General features: G+C 40.2%; 2 protein-coding genes across 2 annotated transcripts; one reads left to right on the forward strand and one right to left on the reverse strand.

Moving 5' to 3' along the window:
* Window positions 1-3264: 3264 nt before the first annotated feature.
* LOC122638689 lies at window positions 3265-3820 on the reverse strand. Its single transcript, XM_043831543.1, has one exon. It carries the CDS (start codon window positions 3811-3813, stop codon window positions 3265-3267), a length of 549 nt encoding a protein of 182 aa, XP_043687478.1. The 5' UTR covers window positions 3814-3820.
* An 8293-nt stretch (window positions 3821-12113) lies between these two features.
* Window positions 12114-13132, forward strand: LOC122640582 (serine/threonine-protein kinase-like protein ACR4). Its single transcript, XM_043833801.1, has one exon. It carries the CDS (start codon window positions 12130-12132, stop codon window positions 13129-13131), a length of 1002 nt encoding a protein of 333 aa, XP_043689736.1. The 5' UTR covers window positions 12114-12129; the 3' UTR covers window position 13132.
* Window positions 13133-15416: the final 2284 nt, after the last annotated feature.

Below are 15416 nucleotides of genomic sequence, written 5' to 3' on the forward strand. Positions count from 1 at the left end.
GGCTTCAATCTCCATAAACTTCAAAAGAACAGAGAAGTGCCACCAAGATCCAAGAGTGGTTTGCTATTTACTCTTCAGTCTAGCTAAGCTCAGCATAGCCCACCCACCAAGAGTGTCACTCTTAGAAGTAGAAAGGTCCATGAAATGATCTATCAACACTGAAAGTCTGAAATCTGTCTCAGAAGTACAAAACGTTGACGCTTTTAAAACCCCAAGTTCAAATGAAAATATTCCAATTTCGAATTTTTTGCGGGTTTTTTTTATTCCGGAAAAGGAAAGATATTTTATATTATACAAAGGAACAAGAACAGGAGTGTGCCCTACACCAGTACTCCTATGAATCTATCTCTCTTCTCCCCCATATAAAAAGATAGTTCTACCTCCTAGTTTTCTGAACAGAAAATTGCTTTCCATTAAAAAAAAAGTAAAGAAATAGGAAGATCATAGATAATTTACAAATGTATAAAAGAGTGGATTTGGCTCCTCTACAGGGAGCCCAGCGCCCAGGGGGCATCCAAGGGTTGGGCTTTACCGCACACATCCCGATGCATGCTTAGTCAGTCATCAAGATGTGTGCAACACAGCCCAACAGCTGGATGCTCCCTAAGTACTCCCTGGGTGTTGGGCTCCCTGGAGAGGAGCTCAATGACCTGAAGCATCTCTATTTATAAGCAATTGTAGTTCTTTAGGAATATTAACTATTGGAACTAGAAGTTCACCTGATGCTTGCGATCTAGACAAAAAGTCTGTTAGTCTATTAGTTTCTCTGTAAACAAACTTGAAAGACACTTGGATGTGGATCCTCTGCGATCTAGAGTTGAGTGAAATCGTGTTGCACTTAACTCACAGGCCACCACATAGAATTAATGCCAATCCAATGGTTGATAGATGACGACAATTCAAAATTCAAAATTGCCACTCAAAATTAAAAAAAATGCCAAACCAATATTTACCAACCATTTGATCGGCTTTAAATCCACGTGATGGCCTGTGAGTTGAGCGCAGCATGATGGCCGCTAAACTCCAGGCCGCAGAGGATCCTAATCCAAGACACTTCAGTAAATTTGGTGGCATGCTATGGATTTGAATTAAGAGCCTAATAGCCTCTCAAGGGGCTAGTTTAAGATCTTGGGAAAACCATAGGCTGCTGCGAGCTCCATCCCTCTCCTTATCTCTTCAAGTTCCACCCACTAGTCCACAACACAGGTTTGTTATTGTCTACCCCTAAATCACCATATAGATGGGGTGGCTATTACAATCTCTAGCTATTATTCCATAACTAACACCATTGGATCTCTTGGAACTATCTGAATTCAAAACAATCCACCCTGATGGAGGAGGGGTCCACTTTATTCATTTCATAATCGAATTTGAGTATACGGGATTTATATTCCAAGCATGTAGAACCATGAAATATTATATTATATTTCAAACTTTCTCCAAATTTATTGTTTGATTTATTACTGAGTACTCTTAATTTTTTTTTTCTTTTTTCGAATGCTATTCAAGGGTCGATCGGGCATCAGAACCCCATAAGGAGGCACATAATTCTCCCAAGAGAGTAGCAAACCACAATGACAAACCCTCGATCGGCAGTACTATTTATTAGTACGTAGCGGAAAAGCAGTTTAACTACGCCCACCAAATTTATTGCTGAATTTATTAAAAACTCAGAGTACCTGAGACAAGCTAGCTGCTTCTTTCTACTGATTCTTGGTAATTATTAACATTTTACTGTTAGCCCCATCGAAATTTATGAACCCTTATCACCTGAGGGCTCAGGCTGCCTGATGTTAAAAGTTTCGTCAAAGCATAACCTACCCAAACTTAATCCCAACTTCAGGATTGCGTTTGCTATTTATTCTCACATTACGCTTGTTTGGCTTTCAGGATCCGACTCCTCTACTTCCATTCATGGTACTTCCATCTTACTTTTGAGCGCTCACAGATTTAGGATCCGACTTAAAAACCGTATGATAATCAACTCACCCATTTTTATTTGAAAATACTCACTTGTCTTCCTATATTAGAGTACTATATTACAATTTAATCCCCACAGTTGGTTTTATAGGGTTAACTTATGAAGTCAGTGGGGGTGAGTTGAATATCATTTGATTTTTAAGGGGTTTGGGGTGTTGAAATGGCCGTCTATTTCAACACCCTACAGTTCGTGAAATGCGAAATGACTGTCCCGCTTGATAATTGAAACATTTCTTCATAATTTATGGGAAAATGTTTTCTTTTTAAGAGTGGAGGATGCACTAGCACCTTCGTCTATCTCTCTCTCTCTTTAAGACAAACAGATCATTTCTTAGTTCACCACTTTATTTACAAAAATATTTTTTAATACAGACATACATACATATAAATGGGAGAGGTTAGGTAAATTATCCTCTCAGGTTCCCTGCCCAATACAGTTTGTACGGTTCTTCTCATTGATGGTGGAAATAACCACCTTATCCCCTGCCCGAATACACCGTCTGGGTGGTGTCCACCCCCCGTCTTATTAAAGGCACTAGAGAACTGTACCAGACAGGGAACCTGAGAAGATAAAGATCCAGGTTAAGTATGCCACCAGTTTTCGGTAATCTAGTGGTATACTCCAATCATAAAGCTGGATATGGGAAGACAAGGGGGAGAGGAGAGAAGATGACACATGTTGGGTACCTTGACAGCATGCCCAATCTCTCTGAGCCTAAGTAAGTTGTACACCTCCTCACATCCAATTTTTTGTTGGTTTTTCTCACCTTTAATAAATGAATAAAAAATATTTTTGGGGAAAAGGGTAGAAATACCCTGCTTTTTATGTATGCTCGATACAAGTAATACGATACCCATATCTCAAACCATGAATACTTGCCACCCATTTGTTCAATTTTCGAATTTTATAATGGTTTTAAGTATTGTTTTCGGACTGATGCATTTTGGTATCAGCATCGTATCAGCATCGATATAGACCTGTATTAGTCGTATCGGATGGTTTTGCCTTCGAAGATATCGATACCATATCATATTTTGACAATTATACCCTCTATCCATCCATGTCTATACAGTTCTCAATCCGATATCCACCATGAAACAATATCGATGCCGGCCTAACCGATATTACCGATCCGATACCAATACCTAAAACTCTTTCTGGTCAATTCAAGACTAGACTCTGGAATTGCAAAAGCTGAGATTTTGGTCCTCTTTATTATGGATTAAAAAGAAAAAAGAAAAAAAAGGGTCTTGATTTATGCGCAAGACAGGTAGTCATCCTCCTTAACATGCCATTGTCTTCTTCTGCTGGTGCTGCTGCTGCTGCTGCACAACTTGTATCTGCTGTTGGTGCTTCTTGAAATTGATTCTGGAACACATCGGAACTGGTTCCCCTGCAATTGGGATTACAGGGAGATTGTCGCAGTTGCAGATCTCGATCATAAACTCATCTGGGTCATGGAAAAACAGCTGATCTACATAGATTCCTCCCTCCTCGACTACCCTCTTCTCGTATTCGATTTCCATTTCCTTCAGCTTCTTCTCCACTGTAGCTATACTCTCACACTGAAAGGAAATATGATTGTCTTTGGGATTTATCTTTCTCTTCTCAGTCAATTTTTTATCATCAAGGTTCTCAGATTGCAGAAGATGAATCCCAATTCCATAATTGAATAACCATGCTCCTTCAAAATCGAAAAATCTAGGTCTCTTGATAGAGAAAAACCCAAGAACGTTTTGGTAGAAATCCAGAGATTTCTCGATCGACTTACACACAAGTGAGATGTGATTCAAAGACTTAAGATGCAGAGGGTTTTCGGTTTTATCCAACATTTTCGAATTGGAATTCGGAATCGAAACCAAAATCCCAGATTGGGTCAGGCTATGATGAATGATCTCGAGAAAGAGGACTGGAGATTAAGATGTTTGTGAAGAGGGATTTTCCAGTCTAATATAATCAAGGATGGAGAGACAAGAGAGAGACGCGGACCAAAGGACGAACGATTAAAACGCGAAAATAACGAACGCGGCCGGACATGAATTTCATAAAGAGAGAAATGGTCGCAAGAACAGAGCATATTAGGATAAAACTTCGTTGTTATCCTTACGTGGCAGTTCCTCAATGAGCCACATATACCGCTAATAAATTAATGCTTTTGGTTTTACAATGTCTCTAACGGAACCGACTCCTCTCCATTGACCAGACAGGATTCGGGTCAGTAATTCGGATCCTTCCACATGTCTGAAGTGCTTCGATGAACTTCCAAGAATTGGCCTGCTGGATTGACCCACGTGTTATATAAAAAAAACGGATTGACCCACCTGGAGCTCCGCCACAGATTAGTACCTCAACTTCTTGTTTTTTTTTTTTTGTGGACTATCTACTCAAGGGCCCATAGGCCAACTACAAGCTAAGGGGAAGGCTAAGACAAGCCCACAATCTACAATTAGGGGGGGAGGGGGAAAGTGGGAGAAAGGTGCCTGTTTTTTTTTTGACACAATTTGCAATCCAGGAGAATCGATCCCTTGACCTCCTGGGGGGCATGCACCAACTTGCAATGCCACCAACCAACTGAGCTAGCAGTTGTTTGCAGCTTCTTGTAATAAGTTGTTGTTGTCGTTGTTAATCTTTTAGTGGGACAGAACTGAAGAGGCCGTTCTTGGGTAATTCCAAGGATGCCCATCTGGCATTTCTGAAAAGGTCTTCACAACGAAACTACTTGTGTAGTTGAACAAGATTGATCGACTGTTGGCGAAGATGAATTTGCCATCCACGTAGAGATTGCCTTTGTATCGATGAGTTGATTCCTTTTGTAGCGAATTATTATTATTATTTTTTTGTTTTTTCTTTGGGGTGGGGGTGGGGGGAGAGTTGAAAACTTGAATCTTAAACTATATAGCTATTGATGGTGAAGGTGTCCAACACTCTCACAAAATGGCGCAGGTAGAATAGGTGCAGGGCGTGCCAGAATCTTTGACGTAGTCTCAAACAGGCTGGGATTTTGCCTATCTGACTTTCAACTAGGGAATTTAGGATTCCCTCGTACCTGAGTTAACTCTAAGGACCTTTGGGTTAGACTTTGAAGATAACGGTCTCAATGGTATTCACCAAGAGCACAAAAATGAATAACAGGGATTTATATGATGCACAAAGACAAACACGGAATTGAATAACTGATTAAACAATGGAAAGTAAACAAACCAATGACAGATCATACCAAACCGTTGAGATGAATGAATCCCTGATCCTTCCTCCCAATAGTTGATCTGCTGACAGTAAGTACACTCCCCAAAAGATAAAGACAAAACGAAAAAGGAAACCTAACAAGTACTAAAACAAGAATAAATACCAGAAGTTGTATGTAGAATTGTGTCCTTTTGCGCGACAGTCTTTGGGCCTTTATAGCAACTCCCAGCCTCTTGGTAGTAGCGGTTGCCTTCCCCCATAGTGGCCTTCATGCCCTATCCTCTGCTCGTCGAGTGGCCCACTACTACGGTGCTCCCTGATCACGCCCCCCTTGGCCCATGCTATTATGGAGGTAGTGGCCCTTATCCCTTTCTCCTTGGGAATAGGGGACGTTACCCTATTGGAGATATTCCCCTAACCAACTTTGACATGGTCAATCTATGTCATCCTACCTGATGATGTGTCAGCCACCGTGAAATGAGTCCCAACAATAACCGACAAGTGATGAGGAGTCGATTTTGTTAGAAATTGTAAAACCATCATTACTTTATTAGTGGTATATGTGGTTCATGAGGAATTGTCATGCAAGGGATGCAACAAAGTTTTAATGGGCCGAATCAGCCAATTTGTATCAGTATCGACCGATCCCGTATCGGTGGCTCTATAGGCTGAGACTGATACCGATTACTAAACCCTTGTTGGTGAGGCATGCAAAATGGATAGATTTAAGAATAGTCCTTGGGCCATATTTTGAATTATGAGCATCTTGGACTGTGTTGTTGTAGAAAACTAGATTCGTTTGATTTACTTGCAGTGACAAGATAATAGACACAAGAGAGGTCCAGAGTGGGGGGGGGGGACTTTTCGATACCTAAGTTAGTTTTTCAAGCAACAAAAATATGAATAGGTAGAGTAGTAATACACCAGGCTTGAGAGTAGTGAATTTGCTCCATACCTATGTAATTACTCGTGTATTTATATCTTGGAGTGACGGTGGTGAGAGTCTAGTTAAGGTTGGTTTTTTTTTTGAGAAGGAAGCTGAATCCTTGTGGAAGACTTACATGGAATGTGGATTACGAGGAGTCCCTGTGTAGAAGGCTTCCTTAAATCATCTGATAGTAGAGTTTGTGTCCTGATAGGAAAATTCTTGAATAGGAGGGTATGAGACCTCAGGCAGACCGAAGGAGCTAGAGTCCTGATATAGTAGGACAACTTAGCATATCTTGTGATTTGAGGGTTATCCTGGCCACGTACCGGTGCCGCATACTTATTAGTAGGTGATATTTATTCGTATCAGGGCCAAAAAAATTTATATATATTTAAATGTAACAAGATGGCAAATTCGTATAGGGATCAAAAACACAACAAGTATTAGTGCTATTGGTATACTTAACAAAAGACTTTAACCAGTTACGAAGAGTAGGATGAAGTAATGTTTTAAAAGACACATCTTTGGCATGATCCAATATCTGCAAAAAATGGTTAAGGACTTCAAAAAGCCAAGGAGAATGGGATGGAGTTAGAAGAAGTCCAGGTAGCGCCTAATTAGAACACCAAACTTCTTTTAGCTTCAAACCTCTCATAGTGGCATAGTCCAAACTGTAGAGAATTCCAGTTAACTCCGGTTTCAGGTTATGGTTGGTTTTAATCTGTCCTGCAGCCAACAAAATGAGTTTGCCATCTAGCAAAATGCAAAATGCCCATCCAGAGTAATCTATATCTCCTATGTCTCTAGAATCAAACCCTGCGCATAACAAAACAGGAAAGTCTAAAGTAGGTAAATGAATATTAGGACAGGTAGATATAATCGTATCAGAATGTAACATTACATCCAAATTGATAAGGGGGTGCAAGATGAAGATCCAGCATCCATTGTTCAATCTTCCGCAATACAGCGGTAGGATCAGGTTTAACAGAATTAAAAACACTATTGTTTCTAACAAACCAAATAAAATAACAGGTGATGATAAAAACAGAAAAATCCAAATGAGAGATGGATTATCAAGCTGTCGGCTAAGAAGGGTAGATATGCAGAAATGTCTGATGGATGGGAATGAAAAGAATTCCGTCCTCAGACCCAATGGGCCAGCTGCCCAAATATGTTTAACCCAATCACAGGAGAAGAAGATATGCCAGAGGGTCTCATTACAAGTGCCATAGAGAGCACAAGTGGGATCGACCTGTGTCCATTTCGAAATAAAATCCTTAACCGAAATCTATGCATGTAATACACACTTGAAAAAAATTTTAAATTTAGGATGAAGATTGAGTTTCCAAAAAAACTTCCACCACGTGGCACAAGAAAAATCATGCAAAGATGAACAAGAAAGAAAATTTGCCACTTTATTTGTGCTAAATCGACCATTTTTAGTAAGAGTGCACCACCAATTGTCAGCTGTGTCAGAGCATGGAATGTTTAGGATATTGGGTAGAAGAGTGGGGGGTAGTGTTCCTAATTAACCCCTCATTCCATAGGGAATTAGAGATGAATAGACTGACTTTTTTAGGAAAAGTCCTCTGGGATTCTGTAGGTTTAATGGTAAAGGCAGGGATAGATGGGATCTAAGGATCAGTCCAGAAGTATGTATCACAACCATTTCCTATCCTTCTAAAACAAAAGGTTTGGAGGGGCTGGATTATTCTAGTGACACTATTCCAGGATCACGAGCCTCTCCTTAATCTAGTGCAGGGGTCAAACAGAGAAGTGTGTGGAAAATATTTAGCCTTTAAGACTTTGGCCTAGATCGAGTGATCTTCAGTTAATAATCTCCACCCTAGATGAAGGAGAAGAGCTTGATTCTCATCTCTTACTGTACCACCTGAAATTAATCATACCTTACTTTGTCTTATACCCAAGCATGACTCTACCTGCCTTTTGGGTGACTTTAGACCTATTAGTCTGTGTACGGTGACTTATAAAATTGTTGCAAAAATTATTACTAATAGACTTAAACCCTTTCTCCCACTTTTTATCTCACCCTATCAAGGTACCTTTGTGCAAGGAAGGCAAATTTCTGACAATATCATCATTGCACAGGAGGTATTTCATTTTCTCAATCATAAACGTGGGAAGGAGGGTTTTGTGGCTATTAAGATTGATATGCCTAAAGCTTATGATAGAATTGAGTGGTCTTTTCTGATTTCTATCTTTAAATTTATTGGGTTTGGACAACAGTGGTGTGATTTCATCCTTCACTTAATCTCATCTACATCCTTTTCTATTAAATTTGATGGAAGCGTCTTTGGTCTATTTAGGGGTTCTAGAGGATTTAGACAAGGTTGTCCTCTGAGTCCCTACTTGTTTATTACTGGGATGGAAGCCCTGTCCCGTCTTCTGCCTGCCTAGAGGGATTTAGACCTCTTTCATGGGATCAAAGTGGCAAGAGATGCTCCTGAAATTACCCATTTGCTCTTTGTTGACGATATTTTCATTTTTTGCAGAGCATCTAATGATGATTTACTAACTATTAAGGCCATCTTGGATCTCTTCTCTGACCTGTTAGGTTAAGAGATTAATTTATCTAAAAGTGGCATGTACTTTAGTAGAAATGTTTCGGAGACTGGGAAGTCCAGACTCAGCTCTGTACTGGGAATCCCTGTTATGAATTCTGATTCCTTTTTCCTTGGGACACAATTTATTCCTCATAAGTCCAAAGTTAAACAACTAGCGCCTTTGGTAAATCGAATTAATTTAAGGCTTTCTTTTTGGAAATCTAACCGTCTTTCTTTTGCAGGGCGGGGTGTACTTATTAAATCTGTTCTAAGTTCTTTACCTGCCTGTCAAATGAGCTGCTTCTATTTTCCTCATCTATTTGCAAAAGAATTGACTCTATTAGTTATAATTTCTGGTGTGGTGGTACTAATAATGTTAGGAGAAATTCTCTTGCATTTTGAAAAAAGTTAAGTTCCCCTTTATATTTGGGAGGCTTAGGGTTTCGCCCTGCCCGAGCATATTTACACTTATTTACTTAGGTATTACTTTATTTAATGAAAAGACCTGCAGCCAAAATAGATAATAATTTTCTTAGAATAACAAAAACAATGCCCTTTTCTTGTAGTGTACCTCGAAAAATCCTTCTAGGTGGGTCGTCTAGCAAACCTCTTCTCCATATTTATTTAGTATATTTAATGGAACGATCTGTAGCCAAAATGGATATTAGTTTTCATAGAAGAGCAAAAACAATGGAAAAAAAGTTAATTGTTCCACATTGCCTGGCCATAATAAGAGTAATGAGGGCTATGTAGCTGGCTTCTTTGCTTTCGATATGGTAAGCAATTTTTAAAAGAGTAATGCTGGCCTTGCTTGGGAGAGTAAGTGAGACAGGAAATAAGCTTGGACAAATGATCCCAACCATGCTTTGAGGCAATTGGTTCCTTTTATTCTCTTTACTCCTCTAATAAAAATCCGGTTAAAATTAAATATCTCAATCATGTACTCCTGTATTTATTTTTAAGGCCCCATTTGTTTGCCTGATACAAGAGGGTGGGAAACTTGTGAGGTTGGGTCCTGCATGTTGTGGGTTGGGTTGACAAATAAAGGAAAAGAATGAATGGAATATGCATTTTATAGTGAAGTGTGATCTAATGAGAGAAAGAGGAAATGAACATGGGTGAGATTCCATAGGAAAGAAAAGAAATAATAAAAGGAGACATATAGACTCAAAAGTAACTTTTCCATAAATAGTGCCAAAGAGGGGTGCCACCTCAACAGATAAGAATAAATGTATTTAATGAGTTTATTTAGAAGTTTCTCACCACCATCTAACCAAATAGTCACATTTGTGGTAGTTTGTGGGAAACCAGTACAAGTTTCCCACCTCTTTTGACCTTTTAAACTTTTATCTGTCAAACAAACAACGCCAAATATGGGTTAAGGATTCTTCTCTTTATCAGGAAGGGCGATCTCTCAACAGTTATAAAAAAGGATGAATAAGCCATTGGCCTAATAATTTGGTAAATTTTAATTGTTAGATATATAGGTTTCTTGGATTAGTCACATGTCAATTTTTTCTATTTCTTTTTTGTCAATTTATCCCAAAGAAGTAAAGAACCAGAAACGGGGGGATGGGGTGGCCGGGGGGCAAAAAAAACATATTTACACCAATTACCAAAAGACGACGCTAAGCAGTGAGTGAGTGATGGGGAAACCCAAATGAAGACCAAACTGTAGCAGCCCATCTAAAGTACAAGAGTTACATATCAACTTTGATGGTCTATCTTAACTATATAATTACCCTCATTGTACTAGAATCTTCCCTGTATATATTTTTAACGGTTATTCTATTTAACTTTCACCTTCTGTTTTTTTACCTAATAGGTAAATCAATTTATTGAAGAAGAGGAAAAAAAAACTATACAAACGAAGGCAGTCTTATAAGACTAAAGGCAAAACCCCTAAGATCAACCAACAAGGAGAAGAGGACAACAAAAGCCCAAACAGCCCCAAATACAAACACAACATGAAGTCAACATCCGTTTGGTATCTCTAATAATGCAAGGTAGGGTCTTCGTCTTATCTTTGAAAATTCGGCAGTTATTCTCTCTTCAAGTATGGGCAATCGTCGCACTAAACGCCAACTTTGCAATATTCTCAATTGAATCCCCTTTAAATTTAACTCTCACTTAGTCCTCACATTTTGTTTCAATTATTGATGTTACTAGTGCTGCAATAAGGTCGGGTTGGTCCGGACTTTTTAAAACCCTTGTCCAATCCTGAGTCCCCTTAACTGAGCCCAGGCCTGACCCGACTCTGACTAAAGGTATGAAAAATCCAACCCTGACCCAATCTTAGGGTTGAGCCTGGCTGACCCTAATTGACCTTGATCATAGGGAGGGGGATTTGCATGGGCTGGGTTGGGTCGGAGAAAAAATTATCAATTTTACATAAAATAGCATTATTATAAATATATTATATCTACACTGACAATGTGCAGTTTCATACCTTGGAAGAAGGGTATTATGAGAGAAAAAAAAAGTAAAAACAGGGGGATATATAAGACATTTACAGGGGGTGGGTGGTGCTATAGTAAACTGAGTCTTATGAGGGGTGACAACATGCAATTTTGAAATTAAGCAGATATTTGCAAATCTTTTACCCATATATTAATTATAGTATAAATTAAAACAGGGCTGAGTTGGGCTAGGTCGGGCCGGACTGAGCTTGATGCCTCAACTCTAGTCCGGCCCGACCCTAATTCAAGACTAGAAATTTCCAATCCTCCTTAACCCGTCCTCAAGACCAAGGTATTTCAGCCCAGGTTCTATTCGGGTTCAGAACTGCCAGGGCAAGTCCGCATCGACAGGGCCAAACTTGCACCCCTAACTATTACATCTTGTATTACCCACATCTTCCTCGAACCTTCAAAAAAAAAAATATTGTTGTCAAACAATTAACATATGGTAGGAATCGTTATCGTCTACTGTTCCTTGACCAGGGCGGTTCCCTAGTGCCTCTCACAAGAGGGGGGGGACCCACTTGAGGTATTTGACCGAACACTCTGCCTGAGTGGGGTCCATCCTCCTCTTGTGAGAGGCACTAGGGAACCCCACCGGTCAGGTAACCGTATAAGATAAAAATTCCATATGGTAGGCGGCACTGTGCGTAGTTGGTCATAACTAAACTACGTTGAGGCCACCAAACTCCATAACCATGAGGGGGATTCTCCAAATGTTGTTCCAACTTACAACTAAGAGAAAGAGAGAAAGTCACAACTAGTCACTAAAAATTCCAACTATCTCACCAATCCATACAAAATTTCAAAGTGAAAGCGTACTCATTACGGTATACCCTTCTTTTTCTAAGCACCTTTCCTTTTCACGTAACCTTTTTCCACCTTTAACCATAAGCCCATGCCACTCTCCTCTTTCATAGGTCGGTTCTCTATCTCCTATTTAAGAACCTTCCTTCATTCCCTTTTCCCTAATTACCTCTTCTTTATAGAGAGATAAATCGGAAATTAAAGATGAGGCATGGCATCATAATCGCATATGATGTGGTCTTAGCTCTTGTTTCAATTACTCTGTTCGTTCTTGGTATTCTCTTCTTCATCTTGTTTTGCAAGAGAAGACCAGTGGATTCCGAAGAAAATCTTCCAGTCAAGCGTTGTGCCGCTGCGTACCCCTTAAGTGAAGTCGATACCGCCACCGACGGCTTCAATAATCGCCGAGTTATCGGAAAAGGTCGACTTGGAAGAGTATATGTAGCTGTTACCACCACTGGGGATGTAATTGCTGTAAAAAGGATTAATTCTTGGTTGGTTTTGAGCAATCCTGGTTTTGGGTTCTCATCCATAGTGAAGTCTCTTTCATTAGCTCATCATCCTCATGTTGTGTCCATAATTGGATTCTCAGAAGCACCAGGAGAGAGAATTTTGATTATGGAGTTTATGGGTATGAAAAGCTTGGATTTCTACTTACACGAAAACTGTGGCGGCGCTCCGCTCTTAGATTGGTGGCGCCGCTTCAGGATTGCAGCCGGAGTTGCACGAGGAATCGAGTACTTGCATGAAGGGATGGCACCCCATGTGGTACATGGAAGTGTGAAGCCTTCTAACATCTTATTTGATATGAATTTTTGTCCTAGAGTTTGTGATTATGGATTATCTTTCTTGGCTTCCAAAGAAAGGGGAGGTCTTGTAGGGTATGTAGATGATGAATATTGGAAAGAAGGAAGGGGAGTTTGTAAGGCAAGTGATGTTTATGGGTTTGGAGTAGTTTTATTACAGCTTTTGAGTGGAAGGAGATGTGAAGAAGGGTTAGTTGTTGAGTGGGCTTTGCCCTTGATTAGGGCTATGAGACTTGTTGAAGTTTTGGACCCTAGGCTTGTTCTTCCTTCTGATATGAAACCTCTTATTAGATTAGCTAAGGTTGCTTCTGCTTGTGTTGGTAATAGTAGACAGAATAGGCCCACCATTGTTCAAGTTGCAACTATTTTGAATAGTTTGGAGATGGAGTTGTTAAGTTAATTAATTGGGTCTTTATCAAACCCTAAGAACCATAAAGGTTATTTTCTCTAATCTGATTTTTTTATTATCAGCCAAAACTAGGCCGGTGGCTTGTCCATTTGGTCGGCAAGCCTTTTGGAGTGTATAGTGGAGGAGGCAATCATTTAAACTCCATTTCTTTCCATGATCATTTGTTTTTGATCTCTTAAGTTATTGTTACATCAGTTCTTGTACTGTACAGAACCCATTTGATTTTGATCTCTTGGGTAATGGAGCTGTTACAGATTTGTATATGCTACAACACACACAAACACATATGGGGTTTCTCTATTTTATTTAATTTTTTTTTTCCATTTTTTTTTCTATCTATAAAGCTGTGTTTGGTATGCATTCTTAGAATGTATTTTAGGTCAATTTCATATTCTCGGACGATAAAAACAACTACTTAGAATGCATACCAAACACTCCCTTAGTTTGATGAAAGTTTCTGATGTATGGTGTGGTAGTTTAGCCATAGCTTTCAAATTTTTTTTTTTGGTGGTAAATAGCTTTCAAAGTTAATTGACAAAACAATAAATACAATGCCATAAGGACAAAAGGCTCAACCTCCTCACCATTATAAAATCAAAACACGTTCAGAGGACCCATAGGTTCTTACGGTAGCTGAACGCCAAGTTTGATTTTTGACACTTAGAATTTTATTTTGCTTTTTTATTTTGGTTTTTATTTTTAAAAAAATAATAAAGTGAACCTCACATTCTATTAACATTGTTCTAATCATATACGGGAGTGGGGCTCAACACTCTCGCACCCAAACTAAAATAACACAGTCTTTCAATAACTGTCATGTGTCAGCTTAGGTGAATCTAAAATTTTATAGGTAAATAGAACCTGAGGCTTTTATTCATCGACTGTCAAGTTTCAATATCAAGGGACTTCGTTGATGCGCTTGATATGAGACCATGGTACATTAAATCTGCATCCGAATTTTAACTAATGACTAATATATATGATTTTCTTTACATCAATTTGTTAGATCCTCAAAATTTTAAGATCAACCTTTCATGTGGGGCGACATAAAACACATGATGTGTTCATCCACTTCCAGGTTAGGGCATGCTGGAATCTTTATTCCATAAATTAGGAGTCCTAAGTTGATACGGAAATTACTTCTTTAATTGAATATGATTTGACTCATGAACCATGACGTTTCCTAAGAATAGGACTGCAATTAATGTAATTATAACCATTGATACAATACGGATTAGCTCGATACCAATTCATAGAATCATAAATGTATATCTATATCTATATACTCACATAATTTGTTGGGGGGGGGGGGGGTTGAGGGGGTGTTGCGGGTGAAAACCTCCGATGCCCGGTTCGCCTACGGATGAGCCTGCAAAAACCAAGCGATGAGCACAAGAGAGCCGGTGTGGCTCCGGCCTAGGACTCTCCGATGCTCAAGTCAGGTCTCCAATGCAACAGCGTAACTGCGTAGTAAAAGCCAGATGAGGAATGGTGCTCCATACCTGGTTATTTATAGAGTGAGGATGAGATGAGGCGGTTGGGAGAGTCCGAGTATGGTAGGAGTCCTTCTTTCGGAAGGTTCTCTCGCGTAGAGCGGAGTGGAGAGCTATTTTTGGGGTCGGGCTCTTATTAAGGTAAGAGTCCATGTAGAGTGCGATTCCGTGTTGCGCTGGGATCGTGGCTCGATCCTTATCCCGTGATTCTCGGGATGCGCTGACGTAGCCCAGAGATCCCCGGTGGGGCGCTATGGCAACTTCAGTGGAGGAGGGCTCGGCCTCGGAGGTCGGCCTAGGAGGTCGGCAAGGGAGGTCGGCCCGAGAGGTTGCTCTCGGCTGTAAGCTCGGCCAGGAGTCTATGGCTAACCTGTATGAGCTCGGCCTCAGCCACCGGCTAGCTTGCGCAAGTCTGGCTCTGTCAGGTGACTTATCGGAGATGGGGTCGGCCCGATTTTCTGCTCGGCCCAATTCGGTTCTTGGACTGAGGTCGGGTCGACCATGTGGCAGCCTTTGATAGGTAGGGTGTTTTATGCCTCATCACAGGCCCCCCCACTCATCAGGGGTCGGCTCGGCACTGATGAGTGAAGTTTCCAGGTCTGCTTGTCTGGAAGATTTTTGCGATCGAGCCGAGCTTATTTTTTACCGCGGATTTGACGTTGCACGGTCTGACGGTTGGGTGTCAGTGCCACATCAGCAGAGTCATTATGGCAGGCTCAGGAATTCGAAACGTCCTTTGATCTGGGCCGTTGAATTATGCTGAGCTCTGCTGGGCCGTTGGAT

Source organism: Telopea speciosissima, chromosome 9 (assembly GCF_018873765.1).
Source record: "Telopea speciosissima isolate NSW1024214 ecotype Mountain lineage chromosome 9, Tspe_v1, whole genome shotgun sequence".
NCBI classification, from domain to species: Eukaryota; Viridiplantae; Streptophyta; class Magnoliopsida; order Proteales; family Proteaceae; genus Telopea; species Telopea speciosissima.

Bases quoted from the DNA above. Each gene is read 5' to 3' on its own strand.
- LOC122638689 (XM_043831543.1), bottom strand. From the start codon at position 3,813: ATGTTGGATAAAACCGAAAACCCTCTGCATCTTAAGTCTTTGAATCAC.
- LOC122640582 (XM_043833801.1), top strand. From the start codon at position 12,130: ATGAGGCATGGCATCATAATCGCATATGATGTGGTCTTAGCTCTTGTT.